General features: G+C 38.2%; 2 protein-coding genes across 3 annotated transcripts; both read left to right on the top strand.

Moving 5' to 3' along the window:
- The first annotated feature begins 1,009 nt into the window (after positions 1 to 1,009).
- pyroxd2 (pyridine nucleotide-disulphide oxidoreductase domain 2) lies at positions 1,010 to 8,165 on the top strand. 2 transcript variants are annotated; one of them, XM_044136691.1, is made up of 16 exons: positions 1,010 to 1,256; positions 1,481 to 1,500; positions 1,656 to 1,749; positions 2,392 to 2,465; positions 3,035 to 3,190; positions 3,323 to 3,476; positions 3,564 to 3,625; positions 3,711 to 3,808; positions 3,905 to 4,046; positions 4,135 to 4,269; positions 4,346 to 4,418; positions 5,182 to 5,335; positions 5,795 to 5,946; positions 6,190 to 6,296; positions 6,652 to 6,772; positions 6,983 to 8,165. In XM_044136691.1, the coding sequence occupies exons 1-16, from the start codon at positions 1,133 to 1,135 to the stop codon at positions 7,051 to 7,053; spliced, it is 1,737 nt and encodes a 578-aa protein (XP_043992626.1). In that variant the 5' UTR covers positions 1,010 to 1,132; the 3' UTR covers positions 7,054 to 8,165. The 2 variants fall into 2 exon arrangements, with proteins under 2 accessions (XP_043992626.1, XP_043992627.1); XM_044136692.1 differs by lacking the exon at positions 1,481 to 1,500 and having other exon boundaries at positions 1,012 to 1,256.
- Positions 8,166 to 9,065: 900 nt separating this feature from the next.
- zgc:123010 (uncharacterized protein LOC641500 homolog) lies at positions 9,066 to 18,990 on the top strand. The gene is made up of 16 exons (XM_044136465.1): positions 9,066 to 9,327; positions 12,622 to 12,704; positions 12,804 to 12,884; positions 12,977 to 13,033; positions 13,120 to 13,320; positions 13,475 to 13,588; positions 13,785 to 13,830; positions 14,019 to 14,109; positions 15,101 to 15,242; positions 15,344 to 15,448; positions 15,550 to 15,643; positions 15,746 to 15,779; positions 15,983 to 16,060; positions 16,203 to 16,305; positions 16,391 to 16,512; positions 16,994 to 18,990. Exons 1-16 carry the CDS (start codon positions 9,270 to 9,272, stop codon positions 17,127 to 17,129), a joined length of 1,545 nt encoding a protein of 514 aa, XP_043992400.1. The 5' UTR covers positions 9,066 to 9,269; the 3' UTR covers positions 17,130 to 18,990.
- The last annotated feature ends 485 nt before the right edge of the window (positions 18,991 to 19,475 follow it).

Raw genomic sequence — 19,475 nt, 5'->3', positions numbered from 1 at the left:
CTAAAAAAAGCTTATATCTTTATGAATAAGTTTTTATGGGTTCAATGTGCCCCCTGGCGGTCATTTGTATATTTACAGCATGATCTACTACCTCACTGAAGTTACTGCCTTGCAAACTTTTTCATAGTCAAATGGGCTTGAAATGATACATAGTTTTAAACATTTCTTACAAATTAAAAATGATAAAACTAGTTTCTTGTTTCTTTGTGGTGCTGGCCACGCATCGTCTATTCAAGGCCACAAGCCTTATCTTCCGTCTCATCTGACCAGTTGTCCAGATGTGTGCTGTAACTATATAGCATAAATAAAAAAAGGTTAGGGGTACAATTTCTTGTCTCAAGTTTAAGTAGCTTTATTATTTGAATTACACACACACACACACGCGCGCGCGCGCATATATACAAACAATCATGCACACCTAAGGAGAATTAAGAGAGATCAGTAACCTAGAAGGACATTTGGACTCCCTAAGCAGAGATTTGAACTTAGTACTTTCCAGCCAAGGCAATAGTGCTACTTACTGCACCATATTGTGCAACCCCCTACTCAGGTTTACATTATTGCGATAACAAAACCAGATTCATTTTTTTATGTCATGGCACGGTATCAACATTTAGTCTTCTTACTACTTATAAATATCTCTGAAAAATCACTACCGTTAGTTTAAATGAGATTTATGTTTATGCTCTTATTTTGAAATGTAACCGGACGTTCTCTGTTAAGAGAAGCGGGAGGAAAAGTTATGGAAACACCGCTAATATCTAACACCTGTTAACACAATCTCCCTGCCCTTATTATATTTAAGTCCTCAAGTCTTCTGAGACCCGGGGTTAATACAGCAAGCTCGTGAAACTAAAAAAATAAGTCCAATACCAGAGAAGAAAGTTAGCAAAATTAAAAAAAAAAAAAAAAAAAAAAGAATGACGGAAGTTAATTTCATCCAATCGGATCCTTAAAAAATGCCTCGTTTTATTGCTTGTCCAATCGGGTATAGCTCTTCAGAAACGCCTTCCATTGGACACACCAACTTTGTCTGCGGAGCGACCTACCAACTTAACAGGCTTTGATTCTGAGATCGGATGCTGAGCACAGTTCGGGAAGAGGCGACGTTAGATAAGTGAAAACTCCCGCCATGGCTGCAGCGGTGTGGACGGATCGAGGAACCCGGGCTAAGAATCTGCTGTGGATACTGACAGGATCCAGATCGAATCACACTGCTTTAAAACCCCGCTATGACGCGCTGGTCATCGGAGGAGGTGAGAAACATTAAAAAGGCTTTGGACAACAAAATTTGTGGTGCCAAGATTCTTACTTGTGGTGAACAAAAAAAGCCTTAATCCTCCAGAAGTTGTCAGTTGGCTTTTCTTTAATTCGGTAGTGTTTAACTTTAGTTTTGCAAACTTGAACTTGCACAACTCAGCTACAAGATGCACAATAAAAATTAAAAGCTATTCATGTTCAAAATATGTCTCCTTTGCAGGACACAATGGACTGGTGGCAGTGAGTTCACGCATTTGTTTCCCAACACGACAAGAGAGTAAATGTGATAATGTGTGTGTGTGTGTGTGTGTGTGTGTGTGTGGGTGTGTGCGTGCGTGTGTGTGTGTGTGTGTGTGTGTGTGTGTGTGTGTGTGCGCGCGCGCGCGTGTGTGTAGGCTGCCTATCTTCAGAAGGGAGGGGTGAAGACAGCTGTGCTGGAGCGCAGACATGTGCTGGGAGGGGCAGCTGTCACAGAGGAGATCTTTCCTGGTAGGATGAATCTACACTGAGAACAATACTGGTTCACTGGGTCACAGAAAAGTGATTTATTCAAAACACACAGCAGATAATGACTCCTGGCAAAGCAAGATGTTATTACCCAAACTTGCTGCAGAGCTATATAATGACTTTATGAGCTAAGGGACCTCAGTAATAAGCCTATAACAACAGTTATTATAATGAAAGATAACGTTATCTCTCATAATATAACATTATAGCTATAATCATGAAAGAGATGTACTGTAGTTGTCTCTAACTTCATGTTAAGTTATCGAGGGTAAGATTAGGAATGTGTAAGAACACTATAAGCAAACCATATGAAATAAATGAATACAAGACAATCATTAACTATATGATCAACCATTTTACATGCTGTGTGGTTCTCAGGAATTTTCCCCAGGAAAGTCTGAGGATCAGACTCTTTATTTGTTGTAATTTGGCTCTTTTTTCTATACTGATTTGACATTTATTTGTGTTGCGGGTGTCTTTTTTGTGCTAAATGCAAAATGCATTCATGAAATAGCATCCAAAAGTGGAAGATATGATACACCTATTTTGTTTTCATCTGTTTTTAGCTACTCAATACACTGGTTTCATTCAATTTAGAGAAAAAAAACAACCTCTTGTCTGCAGGTTTCCGCTTCTCCAGGTGCTCATATTTGCTCAGTTTGTTACGACCTCACATATGCAGAGATCTTGAGCTTAAGGTATAAACACCAAAATCATTTCAAAACATTTTATTTACAGTCTGAAGCAGATATTTACATAAACTGTAAAAAGATTTTAAAAAATTTCTTGCACCTAAAAAACTGTTTAGTCTGACATTAAATCAGACTATGTACCCTCCTGTTTAGGTCAGTTATAATGACCAAAATTTCAATTTCTGTATTTTTTTGTATAGCAGATCAATTAGCGAGAGAAGTTTGAGGAGAATTTTTGAATCTTCAAATTTAGCATATTTTTCTATTTGGGCAGCTGCAGAACTGCCCTTTTAAACTTTATGTGGATCAAGCTGGGGTTGATACAAGTATTTTATACCCAAACATGTTCCTCTCTGGGACACAGAAAGCGTTTACTTTCTGAATTGTACAATGGCTGTTTCAATGACAGTCATGCTTGTCTATAATTACTGAGGAAAAAGGTGATGTATTTTTGTTCAGCTTATGTAAATATCTACTTTACAGTATACATATGTTTCTAATATCTAATCTTAAAATGAATATTCTTGTTTTTTTAAATATTTTGTGCTTTCTTTTTGTTTTTTATTTGTATTGAGAAACATGGATTGAAGGTATACATGAGAGAGCCCCATTCTTTCACCCCAATGTTGGAGGAGGGGATGAAGGGGGCTCCACCAAGGTCCCTCACCCTCGGGTCAGATCTGGCCAAAAACCTAAGTGAGATCGACAAGTTTTCACAGAAGGATGCTAAGGTGTCTTAAGCATAATAAAAGCTATAATAAATAAAACTGTGCTTTGCTTTTGTTGAATTTAATGTCTCCTTACACTTTGCTTTCCTTTCCTTTCCTCACCCACATCTTACCGATTCTCTAAAATGTTCTTAGGCTTACCCTGAATTTGTTGCACATCTTGAAAAGCTAGCTAGTGCTATCCATCCTCTGCTGGATTCTCCACCTGTAGATATCAAAGGAGTTACAGCTGGATCTCTGAGGAAGAGGCTGGCTGCAACTAAAACGCTGATGCCTTTTGCCAAATTAGGTTTGTGTACCAAGGCAGACATTCAGAATGATCTCTTTGTATAGTCCATTACCTGAGTCATATTGTTTTTTTATTGTAAATTGAAAGGTCTGAAACTTGGAGGGAACATTCCAGACTTTTATGAAATTATAACCGCACCTATCATGAAGGTTTGTTATATCTTAGAAAGAAAATAAATAAATAAATAAACCACACACTGTGTGTTTCTAATGACACTCCTATTTTCCGTCAAAGATTCTCACTCGGTGGTTCGATTCAGAGCCACTGAGGGCAACATTAGCTACTGACGGCGTGATAGGAGCCATGACCAGTCCTAGTAACCCCGGTAGCGGGTGAGAGTAATTTCTTTATCTCCATAACAAATGTAGCTGAGCAGATTTAAATGCAGATCTCTCCAAAATCTATTATGCATTTGTCTTGGCGTGAAGGTATGTTCTCTTGCACCATGTAATGGGAGAGCTGGAAAAGGAGAAAGGAGCGTGGGGTTATGTGGAAGGAGGCATGGGAGGTGTATCTCAGGCTATAGCAAGAGCTGCTCAGTCTTACGGAGTAGACATTTTTACAGAGAAGGTAAGGTGATCATGATATTTTGATATTTTATTTTCCTATGTCTTTTTGCGGAACCTGGTTGATTGTGTTTTCTCCGCATCTTGGGTAGAATGTCGAGCAGATCCTTGTTGGTTCAGATGGTGCAACTAAAGGAGTAGTGATAAAAGATGGTACCGAGATTTACAGTAATGTGGTTCTGTCAAATGCCACCCCCTATGCTACCTTCAAGTACCTGACACCAAAGGTAATACTGTGAATCCCCGTCTCGTGTCAGCAGTGCAGAAGGCAAAGTGCAGCTGATGCATCTGTTTTCTCCGTAGGGTGCTCTTTCTGAAGAGTTCATCAAAGCTGTAGACCAGATAGACTACACTTCACCTGTTACAAAGATTAACGGTGAGTCTTTTCTGCTTCTGGTAAAGTTTTTATTAAAGTTTGTATTAAATACATCCTGCCCTGAAGTAAGGCAGAATTCAAGAGGGATTGTCTACAAGATGGAGACAAGGCTCTGTATGGACGGCTGTTGACCTCCAAAAGTCCTTTAATGTCTCTTTTACTTGTATGTGGTTTGCGAATTAGATGATAGTTGCAGTAATCACTGAACTGTGTGAAAATGTGTAATAAAGATGTTAGATGAACAGTCTAACAAGCTGCTACCATTTTTTTCTTAACCTTATTTTAGTGTGGAGAGGAAATATCAACTAGCGTCCCTAGCAAATACAATACACAAAATTTTAAAGTTGAGTGGAAAAGGAATACTCAGCAAAAACCTATTTTAGTTTGGTCGAGAAACTTTGGTTCAAAGTTCAAAAGTTCCAGAGTTTTTGCTTTGGTTTTAGGTTTTGCTTTGAAGAACAGCAAATACTTTGGTTCAGTCTGTTCACTATCTTTTATGGCAAAAGATAGTGGAATGACTGTTGCTTTTACTTTGTTATAGTATCACTACCATTTGACTGTGATTAATTTGATTTAGATGCACACCTCAGTCCTACATTTTATACTTGTATCTGTGTGTTTAGTTAAAATACCTACATTTCATAATTTGCATTTATGAGCAAAAATAGCTGTCAGTATAGTGATAATCCGCCCCCCCACCCCCCCAAAAAAACTCAGATTGTTGCTTTTGTTTACTTTTCTTTGTTATCGTCTGGTTTTGTAGTGGCATTAGACAAATTACCAAACTTCCTGGCATCACCCACACCAGATGATAAGCCTGGCCCCCACCATCAGTGCTCAATACATCTGAATTGTGAAAACGTGGACATACTTGAGGCTGCATATAAAGATGCCATCAATGGACGTCCCTCAGCGAGGTTTGACTTTATTCCTCATTCCTCTGCTTCAAACTCATTCATGTGGATTAGTGGATATGGATGAAGGATATATCAACCAATAATGCTGCCACTAAAGTTTTTATATTTCAAGATTATCAGAGCAAAATACTACAGGTGACCAATAATTTGTTCAAGTCATTTTAAGGGATCTTTTTTCAAAGACATATATTTTAGATGTATCACATAGATGTATAACATCTATGTACTACAAATATATATATTTCTGCTCACATTTAGACAAACGTACAATCACCAGATCTAGTTACTATCTGACTCTTTAAAAATGTCAGTATGTTTTTGAACTCCTTTTTATATGTCGTTTTTTTAAAAAACAATCTGTTTACCACATAAAATATTAAAGATATCTACTATGTTCATTGCTGGTTGCTTAAAAAAAAATTCCCACCACGGACCAAATTATGTTCTCTCTTCCTGTAGACCTATGCTGGAGATGACTATCCCATCTGTTTTGGATCCCACTCTAGCTCCCCCTGGCTGCCATGTTGTGTCATTGTTCACTCAGTTTACCCCCTACCACATCAAAGGCAGGGAGTGGACCCAGCAGGACAGAGAGGACTTCGCAGACACTGGTTAGAAACACAAATTACACTTATACTAAAAACATGTCTTCCTTTTGACGTATTTTCTTCTCTATGGTAAAGGGGATGATAACATGGCTGCAGGCTATGTTTTTTTCCAAGAGCCTCTTCTTTCTAAAATGATTTTTTTTTTTTTTCAAAATACTGGTTATCTTTTGAACTGCATTGATTAACCTGTATCAGTAAAAAAAAAAAAAAAAAAAAGAAAAAGTCTGTCTTTGTCTGCTTTTGTAGTTTTTGACTGGGTGGAACAATACGCCCCTGGGTTTAAAACCTCCGTTGTGGGCAGAGAAATCCTGTCTCCCCCTGACCTGGAGAAGATCTTTGGACTCACTGGCGGGGTACAAACTGTACACTGCACACATTACTGATGAGAAGCCATTTGAATGTTGACATAGAGCCCGTTTGCTTGACACAACAGGCTCTATGTCACTGAAGGGGGAAGTAATTTGAGTCCCTCATGGGGCCTGTTGTGTAAGTGGTTAATGGTTATAGACACTTTTACACAAACCTATAAATGAGATTCAAAGTTCAGCCGAGCTTTTTTTTTTTTTTTTTCACCTCACATAGCTTTGTTTCGTCATTGTACATTGTACATGTTTTTCTGCTTTAATGTGGCATCCATCAAACAAAAGAGTGTGCATGGTTATGTAAAACTCAGATGCAAAAGCATACAATATGAGCTTGTTTTCACAGAATATCTTTCATGGATCGATGTCTCTGGACCAGCTCTACCTAGCGCGACCTTTGCCCTCACTTTCAGACTACCGCTCACCAATTAAAGGGCTCTATCTGTGTGGCAGTGGCTGTCATCCAGGTTTGCCGTTTCATTTTAACTGGACAATAAACTGCATTTACAGAATCGTTTTCCTATAGCAAAGTAATAGGCATTTTAATTGTTTTATGTAGTTACTGTTGACAAATATTTAATGAACTTTTGAGTTTGAAGTAACATTATCATTGCTGCTTTGTTTGTCTGCTCATTGAGTAAACAGTGCGTGATTTTCATGTGTTTGATGATTCCCAGGTGGCGGTGTGATGGGTTCTCCAGGCTGGAACGCAGCGCTCACTGCTATATCTGATTTGAAGCGTCGCTGAGAATTGTGACAGCATTATTGCAAAAGCATACACTAACCTCTTCTATACTGCACAACTACATTAGTTTAAAAAAAAAAAAAAAAAAAAAAACTTTTTAAAGTTCAAAATTAAAAATTGCAACCCACACTCCAATCTTGCGTAAGTACTCACATACCCCTTGAATGTCACATTCTGTCCTTTCCACCGACAAACTTTAATGTATTTATTAGAATGGTTAGTGACTTACCAATACAGAGTAATTAATTGTGAAGCAAGAGTCAAGCATTGCTCTGTATTGAGCTCCATGCATCTGTCAATCAACTTTGACCTATTTCCATGTATTTTCTGATGAGAAGTAGCCCCACATCATGTTGCTGCCACCACCATGTGTTCAGGAGGATGTCGGGTTAGCATTTTGCATGTGGGCCGAAATGTTAATTTTCAGTATTGTTTGACCATACATAGTTGTGACAAACTACAACTACTTGCTGTAACTTTCTTCTTGCCATTCTTCCATTCAGATTTGTGGGAAACTTGACCAATAGTTTTTTTTGTCAACAGGTTCTCCAACCTGAACAACTAGTCTGTGCTGCTCCTCCAGGGTTACCGTGGTAATCTTGACCACTTCTCTGATTATTGATCCCTTTTCCTAACCTGTCAGTTCACAGAAGCCATGTCCTGCTGGTCTCCAGCTATACCTGGGTAGTATCCATACCATTTAAGGGGTATGGATACTTATTTAAAGGAATATATTTGATTACATGTCTTTATTTTGGGGTTATTTTCTACAATCATGGATGAAAGAAGCCAAATCTTATCCTATAGACATGTAATGAAGGTGACAATGAAATGGTCTGTGGGACAGGTATCTTTAGACTATTGCAACTTTGATATCACTTGATCATAAGAGAGAAACATTTTGATTGGGAAAAGTAGTTAATATGTATCAGTTTAATCAAGTGGAAATACGTTTTTATACAAGTATCAGCTAAAGATGAGCAGTACAAAAGCTTGCATGTTCCTCAAAACTGACATTTTAAGGTGATTTTTAACACCATCATCTAAGATGATGAAAATGATGTACAGTGGAAATTTTTGGTTTGAAAATGTTTAAATAAATTCAATCAAAGCTGTTTTGTAAAGTTTGGTGTTTTTGACAAAACAAAGTAAATTAATATCTCCCATCTGTCTGTTGTCTGTATCCTGTTATATATGCAGCATCATATGCAGGGCCATAACTTCAGCAGTATTTGGGCTAGCGGCAGGTACATGGACAGGTCGCCAGCTAATCACAGGACAAACAACAACGCGTTCACACACTTTTACCTAAGGGCAATTTAGAGAGACCAGTTAGCCTAACATGGATATTTGCATATTTATGTACTGCAGAAAGAAGCCGAGTTCCCAGAGAAAACGTACACATGCAGGGGCCCAACATGCAAACTTCATGCAAAAAGACCCTAGGCTGGGATTCAAACCAAGGTCCTTCTTGATGCAACAATAACAACTGTGTCAGCACTCAGTCTGCAGTCAGTAATTTAACAACAATAGTCTGCAACTGCATGTTTTTGTTTTATTGTGTAGCTCTACATCATTATTTAACCACATTAATTATTATTAATATTGGTACAATTCTTAGTGCAGTATTCCCCCAGAGAAAACCTCTAGTTTACTTGAAAAAAAATTATACTATTCTCAAGCTTCATAAACCATTTTGAAATATAAATATTGTAAAAGCCTACTTAGGGAAGTCTGCACATTCAGAAAAATGAAGCAATGTCATATTCAAATGAATATCTAGATAAACAATGATTTGAGCTGCAGTAAATGAAACATTTTCAGTCACAAGGTAATATCCAGAGTCAGACATGGGAACATTTATCCAGTGAAGTTTGACCATCCCTGTATTATTTTTGCTTTTTACATTTTTTTTTTTTTAGAATTATTATGCACGATTAATATATCTGCATAATTACTACATTTTTAGAAAAACACGCGTACCAGTAAATAAGAGAATCAAAACCATCCTGTTCCTCTTCCAGCAGGTGTCTGTGTCCTGTACCTTTAAGACGCTGCTCAGGGTGGACCCAGCGTCGGGCGTTTGACGCTCAGGAAGCGGATTAAACCACCGAAGATTCCCACAGATAGCGATTTTTCCCAATGTGAAAAAGGTCTTAACGCCGACTTAAACCGTAGTTAAAACATTTTGGGAGGTTTATTTTGGAGGATAATGCTGGATGGTTGCGCTCATGAAATTCACCAGAGACATATGCCGGCTGTTGGGACTCGGAAGCGGTAAGAAAACGTCCCTCTTTTGAAAACTTTCATGAACTGGCCACAAGTTCAGAGCCCGACAATAGTAACGCGATGAACGAACTTCGGAACTCGTTTAGCATGCTGGACGTTAGACTGGTTTGTGTTTGTTATTGTGTGTCTCACTCGTCTCTGTCGAGCGACTTAAATGGAGTTCGTGTAACAATGAAAAGTTTCCATGTTGCCAGTTCCTCCCTTTCCCCACATCTTGTTACTCGCTTCTAGGGAGTCAAAATTCTTTACGTTCACCTATGACAGATTCAGACAGTGTTTGACTCATCGGGTAAGGTCTTTGAATGTTAAATGTGCCGATGTGAGAGGCATATGTTGGCTTAAAAGACAAAACAAACTTAATAAATTCCCTGTTCGCGTTGGTATAAAAACAATGCTGCAGATAGGTGGCATACTCTTCACTGTGGGTGTATTTATGTAAGACGAGACAGGTTGTGTCTCTGAAGTTGGCCTAAGCTATGTTCCTCTTTTTTTTTCTCCCCCAATTATGATGTCATGTTTTGTTCAACAGGATGCATGTATGTTAGAGTGACATTAGAGGCAGCTGAGCATCCAGAAATAACTCCTTCAACACTCTTATAGGACACAGGTGTTATTGATTATACGATCAGATTTCAGGCTTTTTTGCTCACTTTCCAACTAGCAAACATTTGAGTTAGCTCATGTTTCACAATTTTCCTTTTTTTTTCTTTTTCTAAGAGCTCTAATTAAAAACAGTCATGCATTCAAGCTGTATTTTGTTGTGGCAAAATGCACCTGAGTCCTATAAAATCCATTGACATTTTTCTAACAGCAAACTAGCAATGAAGCTTATTTTCTGTCCAGCCCACCAGTTCCCAAAGATACACTGTTATTTTTGCATTCCTGTGGAAAGAGCTCACCTTTCAACTGCGCTCTGATTTGGGAAGTTTCTCTGAACAGAAGAAACAGAGGATCTTTTGTTGCCTTTGTCCACCAATCTTGTATCATTTAAGTATTCAGAGAGCATTCCACCAAGGTAATCCTTGAACAGAAAGTCGGATTCGGCGACATTTGAGACTTTTGTCATTGGAGAAGTGTGGCACACATGAACAGCTGACTTTATTCTCTATGCTCACTACATGTTTGTGTTTTCTGCTACATCCCAGTGCTGGATTCTTTATCTAAAGACTTCAATTTTTTTTAGACGTAAGAGGGGTTAAAAAGGTCTGGATTCCTTCAGCTGGCTTCATGAGGATTCCTTTATTACTTTCTACATTTTTGACGAGAGCTGCTGCACCCAGCAGAACACACATAAACATTGAGAGAATCAGGAAGCCCAGAGTCTCCCCGTCTTTTTTTTTTTTTTCTTCACCCCCTCCTCCCAGAAAAAAATTGAGTGTGCCTTATAGATGCATTTCAAAGGCAAAGTTGTCCATCCCCACTTTACGAGTCACAACATGAGTCACAGACCAAGTATGGATTTGTCATTCTCCGCAACACTTTGCTGAACCAATAGAAATCTGACACCACAAAGTTTCCTTCAAGGCCAGTTGTTTTTGCTTCATTTTTTTTTTGTCTTGTGATTTGTCTCTGTGTTCTCTACTTGGAGAAACTGCACAGCTTGCATCTGCTCTATGCCCAAACAATAGACCCCATTTTACAAAGCCAGTGTCTGCTCTGTAGGTCATATTTAGCCAGGTTTCAGAGAATCGGTAGTCCTCGAAGCGACCGTTTGTGGTATGTGATGGCTAAACTGTTCCTCTTGCTTAAGACCAAAGAGAAACAACAGGAATCAATCACATTGGGCAGTTTTCAGTTCAGCATTGTTGAGCATTCCTGGTTCTCAGAAATGTTTTAATAATAACCATTATCCTTTTCTCCACCGACAGTTATAATTTTTAAAATGTTTTATTTGTTACTAAAAACCTAAAGTGGATAAACCTGAATATGATGGAGGAACATGTTTATCCTACCTTCAGATGGCAGAACTTTTAAAACGAGATCTATTTGGATGCTTATGGAGGAGTATTGACCTTTAAGCCCGAGGGTCACAACTGTCTGTTTCTCATTTTATAGTTCAGGAATGCTGCATTGTTTGCTGTCAGTGTAGGTTGTTGCTCAACGGTGGTCTAACCATGGGATTATGAGATTCTGCTAGTATGAGTCTAGATTTTCAGTGCTTGTTGTATGGATTTAACCTACCGGAAGTGTAATTGGGGGGGGGGGGGGGAGGGGGAGAATGATTATTTAGACTGGTTTATCAACGACTGTGCTTTCTTATAAATAAACACTTAAGAAAATGTCAGAGATAGCTAAAAGTCTATCCTGAATTCCATATTGTCCATGGACTTGTGCTGCAGAGTAACCTTAAAAAGAAATGCAACACCTCATAATTTAGGTACATGATGGAAATATAAAAATATTTTAACCCTGCCAATATAACAATATAAAATTGTAGGTGTCCAATTTAGTTATTAACCATTAGCAACATGAAGCAACTCCATAAATAAAACATAATAAACCCAAATCAAAACGTTGCTACAAATGTGACATCGGTTAGTGTTAATAAACTGCTTGGCAGCTAGCCATTTCTTTAATAAAGTATAAAAAGAGTGTCCATTATATACACTAGAATGACACGTAATGGCAACGAACCCAGACTGACCCCCAACAATCATTCTGAGAAGGGTCTCCCTTCTCTGAACAAGACTTTAGTAACCAGCCTGTAAGTGACTAGCTAACAGACATCCCTGCTGTTGCTTGCTCACTGTTTTAAACCATGGTTTATTAAAGTGATGAGTGGTACTCTTTAGGCTCTGTGCTTTGTGTTTTTCAAAACCAGAAATATTTTCAAAAAGCCAAATTTATCTTTCTTGTGAGGGAAAACTGTAGTAACCTTATTTTAGCCAACTTGCCAGTTAGTGCGGCAACAGGTGGGGCAGGGCCACTTTTGCTACTCTATGATCCACACAACTGGAGAAAACTAGCCACCTGGACCTTTCCTCTAGCATCACCTTAAAAGAACATGAATCTTCTTAAAAAGCTTGTAGCATACCTTCATCTATGTAAGCAGTAGATGTGGAAAGCTCATCTACTGGAAAGTCTGTTTTTGGAAATTGATGGGAAAACTAAAGATATTGCATAATAATTTGCTTAAAATTTTTATTTAATTTCAGAGACTAAGAATGGCCAAGATGGCAGCACAGAAGTTCCATGTTAAAAACAAATTGGAACTAAAAACTCAAAACACTCAATTTACAAATGAATTCAAGTCACAATGATTTGTGTGTTGTTTCCTAACAGGCCCTGCTGTGCAGCAACAGGAGGAGCCAATGGATTGTGTTGCTGCAACCCCTGACCCGTGTCATGATGCCACTTTATCACAGGTACAATGTCATCCTGACCAAAACTGCTTTGACAGCAAAAGTTATGCTATAATGTGCATTGCTAAACTACTGTGTGTGTATGTGTGTGTGTTTGCCCAGAATGCATTAAATGGTGAGGATGATCTGAGCGAGGAGGGTAAGGTCAGACAGAAAGGAGAGCGACGCCGAGCAAAGAGGAAGGTAAGCAATTAAATACACTCCTAAAAAATGATTCCACTCCAGTTTATTTTGCTACATATGAATGATGCCGTGGATTACTCTTAATGTTTTAGCGCCGCAGGAAACGTAAGAAGCAAGAGCAGATCAAGCAAAATGACAGCGCTGAACAGGTAGCCCTTGCGTTTCCTTTATGAAAATATTCCACATTTTCATTTTGCTGTTCGAAGGTGATTGTATATATGATCTCACACATTAGGACGAAGAAGAGGATGGTGGTGCAGAGTCTGAGCTGGATGAGAGCGAGTCAGAAGCAGACATTGCTGAGGAGGAAAAACAAAGAGCCACAAAAGAAGAGAACAAGGAAACTAAATCTGCTGCTCCTAACAAGCACAATGCAACTCCAGTTATGGCTCCTGCAGGACTCAAGCAGAAGACAAAAGCCAACTCAACTGAAGAGGTACTGAGCATGCATGAGGTTATTGCACATTTTCTAATACTATTATTGTTGTTATAAACCCAGACTTGCATTATGTTGTTTTTTTGTTTTGTTTTTTATTTTAAAGCCAGATGATGAGTGATCTAAGAGCTGTTTGGCTTTTTGTGCTCTACAGGAGCCAGAGTGGGATGTGAGCAGTGCCTTCTTTGCTAATGCTGCTAGCCATATCAAACCCAAAGGATCTAGTCGCAAGTCCAAAGAAAACAAAGAAAATGAGGCCAGAAAAGAGGTAAATGAAATAATAAATTGGTGCAATTAAACAACGATCTCTTTACTTATCCTGATGTGGGATTGTGTTAATCTGGCTAGTCCAAAGTCTTACTTAACGGGAAACAACTGGACTGTGGACTATATTAAAATACCCCTGTCTGTTTGTCCACTGTCATGCATGTGACATGATGAAAGTATTATTATTCTGTTTGTAGACAAAAATAACTGACAACATGACCAAGAAAAGCGCATCGCTGACGGGTAAGGAAAGATTTTTGTGCAATCTTGCCACATAAGCAATCGTTAAATTGAATTTTCATTTAAATGTCAACAAAGGCTTTGAGAAGATAATTGATTACACATTCTTTTCTACAAACGTCATTATTTGTATAACGGGACTTCAGTCTAGTATCTTAACTGAAAGTTGTATACATTTCTTTGTCTTGCAGAAAAAGGGATTAAGCTGGTGCAGGAAGGGCAGTATGCACAAGCAGCCTGCATGTTTACAGAAGCCATAAAGTGTGACCCAAAGGACTACAGGTACATCTTCTGATTGCTATGTGTGACTACACATTGTAAACATATTCATACTTTGTTTTTGAATTTGGTCATGTTACAACCACAAATTAATTATTTTTTTCAAGATGAAGACCTAAGAAGTGTGTCGTACATTTCCTTTATTCTCCTCTTAGCCAGTACAGTCCAGATCCACATTTTGCTGCAATTACTTCTGCACAACTCATGGGGTGTGTCCCCACCAGCTTCCAACAGAATTACTTATCCATTTGTCCTGGTTAAGCAGCTCAATTTCCGTTATTCTGGATGCAGATCGTGAACAGCAGTTGAAGTCTTGCCACAGATTTCTAATTAAATCTGGGTGTGCTTTTGAACTTGAACCATATTGTTGTTGTGGACTGAAAAGCTTTGCTTCTGTCTCTTGACTACGGCACTTTGTTCCACAGGGTGCTCCGGTTAGAGCACAAGGTGATCCACAGCAGGCATGTGGATTGAACAGTCTCTGAGAGATGTTGAATCTCTAAGATATTGTTTTATAGCATTTCCCTCCTTTAAATTCTTTGCACATGACCTGTCTGTTGCATTCCTCAGTCTAATAAACCTGACTTTCACAGAACAGCTGGATTTGCGTTGAAATGAAATTACTCGAGTGTGAATTCTGTGTACTAATTTGGTGACTTCTGAAGATAATTGGTCGCTCAGCTTGTTATTCAGGGGTGTTGAATTAAAGTAGCCTGGAAACAAATGGAAACCACACTTCAGATATTTTTGAGAGAAAAAAACAACCTAATTATTTTATTACCTATTTATAATTATGCACCAGTTTGTTCTATCGCAACATGAACAAAATACATTGAAATTTGTAGTTGCAATGTGACAGAACATGGAATGTTTGGTTGGCATGAATACATCAGCACAATATTTAGCAAATATATTAGTACATGGTTATACATGTACTAAGGTATGTATTATACAGTTTTTTTCCCTCTTTCATTTTTAAACCCCTTTCATGCAGGTTCTTTGGAAACCGCTCGTATTGCTATTACTGCTTAGAGCAGTATCCTCAGGCGCTGGGGGATGCAGAACGTTCCATTGAACTGGCTCCAGAGTGGGCCAAAGGATACTTTCGCAAAGGCAGAGCTCTCATTGGCATGAAGGTGGGCACAGAGCATTATAGTTATGATTATACATACATACAACAAACATCCCAATCTGTGAGTGCGTCTCTATGCAAAATCTTTGTATGCTTGTGTTGTAGAGGTACAGTGAGGCAGAGAAGGCTATGGAGCAGGTGTTAAAACTGGACAAACACTGTGAAGAGGCTGTCAACGATCTCTTCAGTTGCAAAGTCCTTCAGCTAATGGTAAATGCACCTAGTTTTCTCTTGCTAGATGTAATTGGAATTTAAAGGTAGACTTTTGGACTCGTTTCCTGATGATGGTATATTTTTTTATTCTGTCTTAGGAGTTTGGATTTGAAGAGATGCAAAGTGTTTTACTGCTGGAGAGATTTTCATCTGTGCAGGCTGTTCTGGCATCTTGTTCAGATACACCAAGAGGTAAAAAAAAAAAAAAATCACAAAATTATACAAATGCTGTTCCGTATGTCTTGCAGCTACATTTATATGTATTTTAGCAATGACATAATTTTATTTCTGCAGCTGGAAGCCATGATGCATCAGTTGTGCAACCAGGGTAGGTGACCTTTCAGTCAAACTATGGGTTCTCAATTGTTCAAAAAGTGTTTTTGGTCATTTTATTTTTAAATAAATTTTTTATATTTAACCCTTTTTGTTAAATTTAACCTGTTGTGACAAATGAGACTTCAGGCCTGTGATTGAACTGTGTATCCAGTTATTATAATGTATTAAGCCATATTGTCTTTCATGTTATTTTAGAAGCCCTTGTCCTTCTCTCTGGGTGGGAAATGTGACAACAGAAATAATGGAAAAGCACTTATGGGACCTTTTTAAAACGTATGAATTTAATGTGGTACAGTATTCAATGCTTTCTCATTTCTGGGTTTCATTTCTGGGTTCTGTATAACTGGTCTTGCGCAGAAACTTAGGATGGCAAGCTTTTAACCACAGTGGGTAACCTGATGTCTGTATACTGCAGGTATGGAGACATAGAGAGCATCCGTGTGCTGCATGAGCGATTCTGTGCCTTTGTGAATTTTAGGAACGCAGATATGGCAGCCCGAGCTATGGAAAAACTAAACGTCGGTGGTTATTTATTTTCACACTTGTAATGCCTTTCTTGAGCCTGTCTTTTTTTAGTCTGAATGCAAACGTTTGCTTCTGCAGGGGTACTGCATTGAAAACACACGTTTAGTTGTAAGGTATCCTGACCGCCGCACTCAGAGGGTCCTTCCCATTCCACTTAGGACTTTTTTCCCTGTCACACAGCAAGCAGGGACAGGAGCTGGGTAAGAAACATGCTTTTAAACTTTTTTTTTTTTTTTTTTCTTGTTTTGGTTTAAGACAACAGTTCGTGAACGTTTTCATATCCTTTTAACTGTTCTGCATTTTCCCACCACAAGTGCATATTGTTGCTCTTCTATGTGACAAACCAACAGAAGTATTATAATGAAGTGAAATGAAGATGGTAGGTGGCATAAGATAAAAAAAAAAAAAAACGAAGTTGGAATTGAGTGCAAAAGTTTTGTTATTCTGCTCTGTAATTGTGCATTATGTTATTGGTCTATCATATAAAATTCCAAAAGTCATTGACATCTTTCACATTACAGCCCAAAATTCAAAGTCCAAATACTCAAGCAAGCCCTGGTGCATCTTGTCTCTATCTTCTCCACTAAGTCAACAAAGGATTTTTCCATCTTTGTTGACAAAGTAGTTGATGTGCTTTCTTGTGATCTATTTCTCTGTATCTTTTCTCTTTCACATTCTCAGTCCTCGGCGACGTGGCCCAGTTAATGGAGACGAGTGTTACTTTTGGAGAACTACCGGGTGCCATTTCGGGGATAAATGTCGCTATAAACACTTTCCTGACCAGAAAGGCAAGGACAGGAAACCCTGGCAGCCTTGAGCTCGGTTCAAGCTCTGCCTCGGCGATGATTGGGGGGAATGGAGTTGCTCCAAAATCCACCTTCTAAGCTTGAACGGACCACATCAGGATCTCTGGACTAAAAATATATTTTTTTTATTAAAAAAATTCAGAGGCAGGTAGAGACTTAGAATGTGAAGGTGGTTCTGTTACCCAAAGATCCAAATGGATGCCTTTGCTCAAAAGTACAAAATGACCCATAGAGCAACACACCGTCACACTTGCAACCCTGCTGAGACTTGCTTTTCTCTCTGAAAGCAACACTAAACTCTAGATCAATTTTCTTGGCCCACTATTGAGGGGGTGGAAAATCATGACTATGATGCAGGTTATGAAAGATATCCTTATGGGGACAACAAGGAGCTTTTTAAGAATGCTAATTAATCTTTGTTTGAGAACTCTACCTAGTTTAACTCATTTTTCACATTTGCCTTTATTTCACATAAAGGTGCAGGTGATATTTTTGAATTGGGTTTGTGCCATTATATCAGCCACTGACCAAAGACTCGAGGATGAAGTTACTTGAAAAGTCAGTACTTCCCCTATGCAACTAAATTATGCAGCCTTAGTCATGATCATTATATGAGTGTAAGTAAATAACTGGACTGAAAGCTGGACAGATATGTTTAGTGAATAATTCATTATGGTTGTGTTTAGACTGAGTGTCCTCATAATGCCTGTAAAGCATATTAATGTTAAAACGTGGCCTTCTCATCCTATCTGGAAACAGTCCTGCTTGTTTAAACGCTGTTATACCTCATTGGAGTCTGTTTGAGACGTGTTGTTTGTATTGAAGTTTCAAAGCCTGTATTTTTATTATTATTATTTTTTTTTTATGTTCAACTGGATTGCATGACATAAGGTGGGCTGTGCTTCAGTTCAGAAAGGTTAATAATTTGATACAAGATAAAACTTTACCATTTTAAAGGTAAGATCTTTAGGTTGGTAGATTTTTATATTTTTTTTTTCCTCGAATTGCCTCGACATTTATTTTAGGTCTATGCAAAACAAAAAGTGTCCGATGCATGTCTCCTGCCTCTGGGATGGACAGGTATAAAGAAACATTAATACATACAATTTCTGAACCTTTTGAAAAGCAGTGTTTGTGACCTTTGGGCCTCCATGGCAGTATTTCACTAAGCTGAAGAATCAGATGGCTTTACATTAAGTGTCAACACTAGAAACTGAATTACACATTTGCTGGCATGTGCTTTTTATCATCCACTTGGCAACAACTAAAGTCCACACTACATTCACTAGTGAACTATGCACTGTGTAGGAAAAGTATTTATTTAGCTATTTATAAATATATTTTTCCTTTTTTTCTTAAACATTTTACAAACTCAGTCTAGGTTCTTATTCAGACTCTTCCCCCCCCATTTTGTTTATTTCTGGTTTAGATTAACAGCGATTTGGTGAGAACCTCACATGCTGTACTTCTGCTTTTCTTGTAGACTTTTTGCTTTGTGGTTGGAGCTTGTGACAAAATAACTTAAAACAAACTGAGAGACTGCACTTGTTTTTAACGTGCTAGTTTCTAAACTAATTGCTGTTCAATATTTTAAATACTATTCTTGCAGTGCATTAAATTATTTACACCTACCACTTGATTAAAGCATGTTATTTTTAAATTGTATTTGTAGATATATTTCAATCTGGACTTCTTTCTCGCTCTGTGTACTTTTATTTTCTTCACTTTTATTTAGAATTATTTTTATTAAAATGTATTCCAAGTTATGAATATGTACAACAAGAGCACTGCGATTCTGTTAATCTACCAAAAACTTTGTATTTTTCTGTAATGCAAATAAGAGTTTTATATTTAATAAACATATTTGTCCCATCTGCTGAGTTTTTGCTCTAATACTTGCATGTGGTTTTCATCTTCTCCACAAGGTGGCAGGGTTGCACTGAAATGTCAAAACGGGCTATCCCACCGCGTGCTTTGCACACATTTTTCATTTTTAATTACGAGGAACCACAATGTGGCTTGAAGTAACTTCTGTTGCTAACATGCTTGCTGGTGTGGGGATAGCATGGTTACCCTCTCATCACTCAGAGGACACACTTGTGTGGCCGTCGTGAAGTAATGAGTTGAGCAAACCACCCAGACCAAAGAAAGATGCAGGCGGCCCTGAGAATATGTGGGAAAAGGCAACTAAAGGGGCCACAGAAGACATTTTAAAAAGAGAATCCGTGCCCTGATGACAGCTGATGTAAATGTGAGAGTACACCATGCTGCAAGATTAAGTGGTATGCTTCACTAAGGAAACACTGTGAATGTGGACTTCTCAACAAGTGAAAACTTTTACAAATCAGATTTTTTTT

The sequence above is a fragment of the Gambusia affinis genome, linkage group LG13 (genome assembly GCF_019740435.1).
Source record: "Gambusia affinis linkage group LG13, SWU_Gaff_1.0, whole genome shotgun sequence".
Taxonomy (NCBI): Eukaryota; Metazoa; Chordata; class Actinopteri; order Cyprinodontiformes; family Poeciliidae; genus Gambusia; species Gambusia affinis.
This window is presented reverse-complemented; position numbering and strand designations above follow the sequence as displayed.

Coding starts and splice junctions, on each gene's coding strand:
- pyroxd2 (XM_044136691.1), top strand. CDS start 1,133: ATGGCTGCAGCGGTGTGGACGGATCGAGGAACCCGGGCTAAGAATCTG. Junction 3,626..3,710: donor TAACCGCACCTATCATGAAG/GTTTGTTATATC, acceptor TTTCCGTCAAAG/ATTCTCACTCGGTGGTTCGA. Junction 4,047..4,134: donor TAGACATTTTTACAGAGAAG/GTAAGGTGATCA, acceptor CATCTTGGGTAG/AATGTCGAGCAGATCCTTGT.
- zgc:123010 (XM_044136465.1), top strand. CDS start 9,270: ATGGTTGCGCTCATGAAATTCACCAGAGACATATGCCGGCTGTTGGGA. Junction 12,885..12,976: donor GACGCCGAGCAAAGAGGAAG/GTAAGCAATTAA, acceptor TTAATGTTTTAG/CGCCGCAGGAAACGTAAGAA. Junction 15,243..15,343: donor GAGCTCTCATTGGCATGAAG/GTGGGCACAGAG, acceptor CTTGTGTTGTAG/AGGTACAGTGAGGCAGAGAA.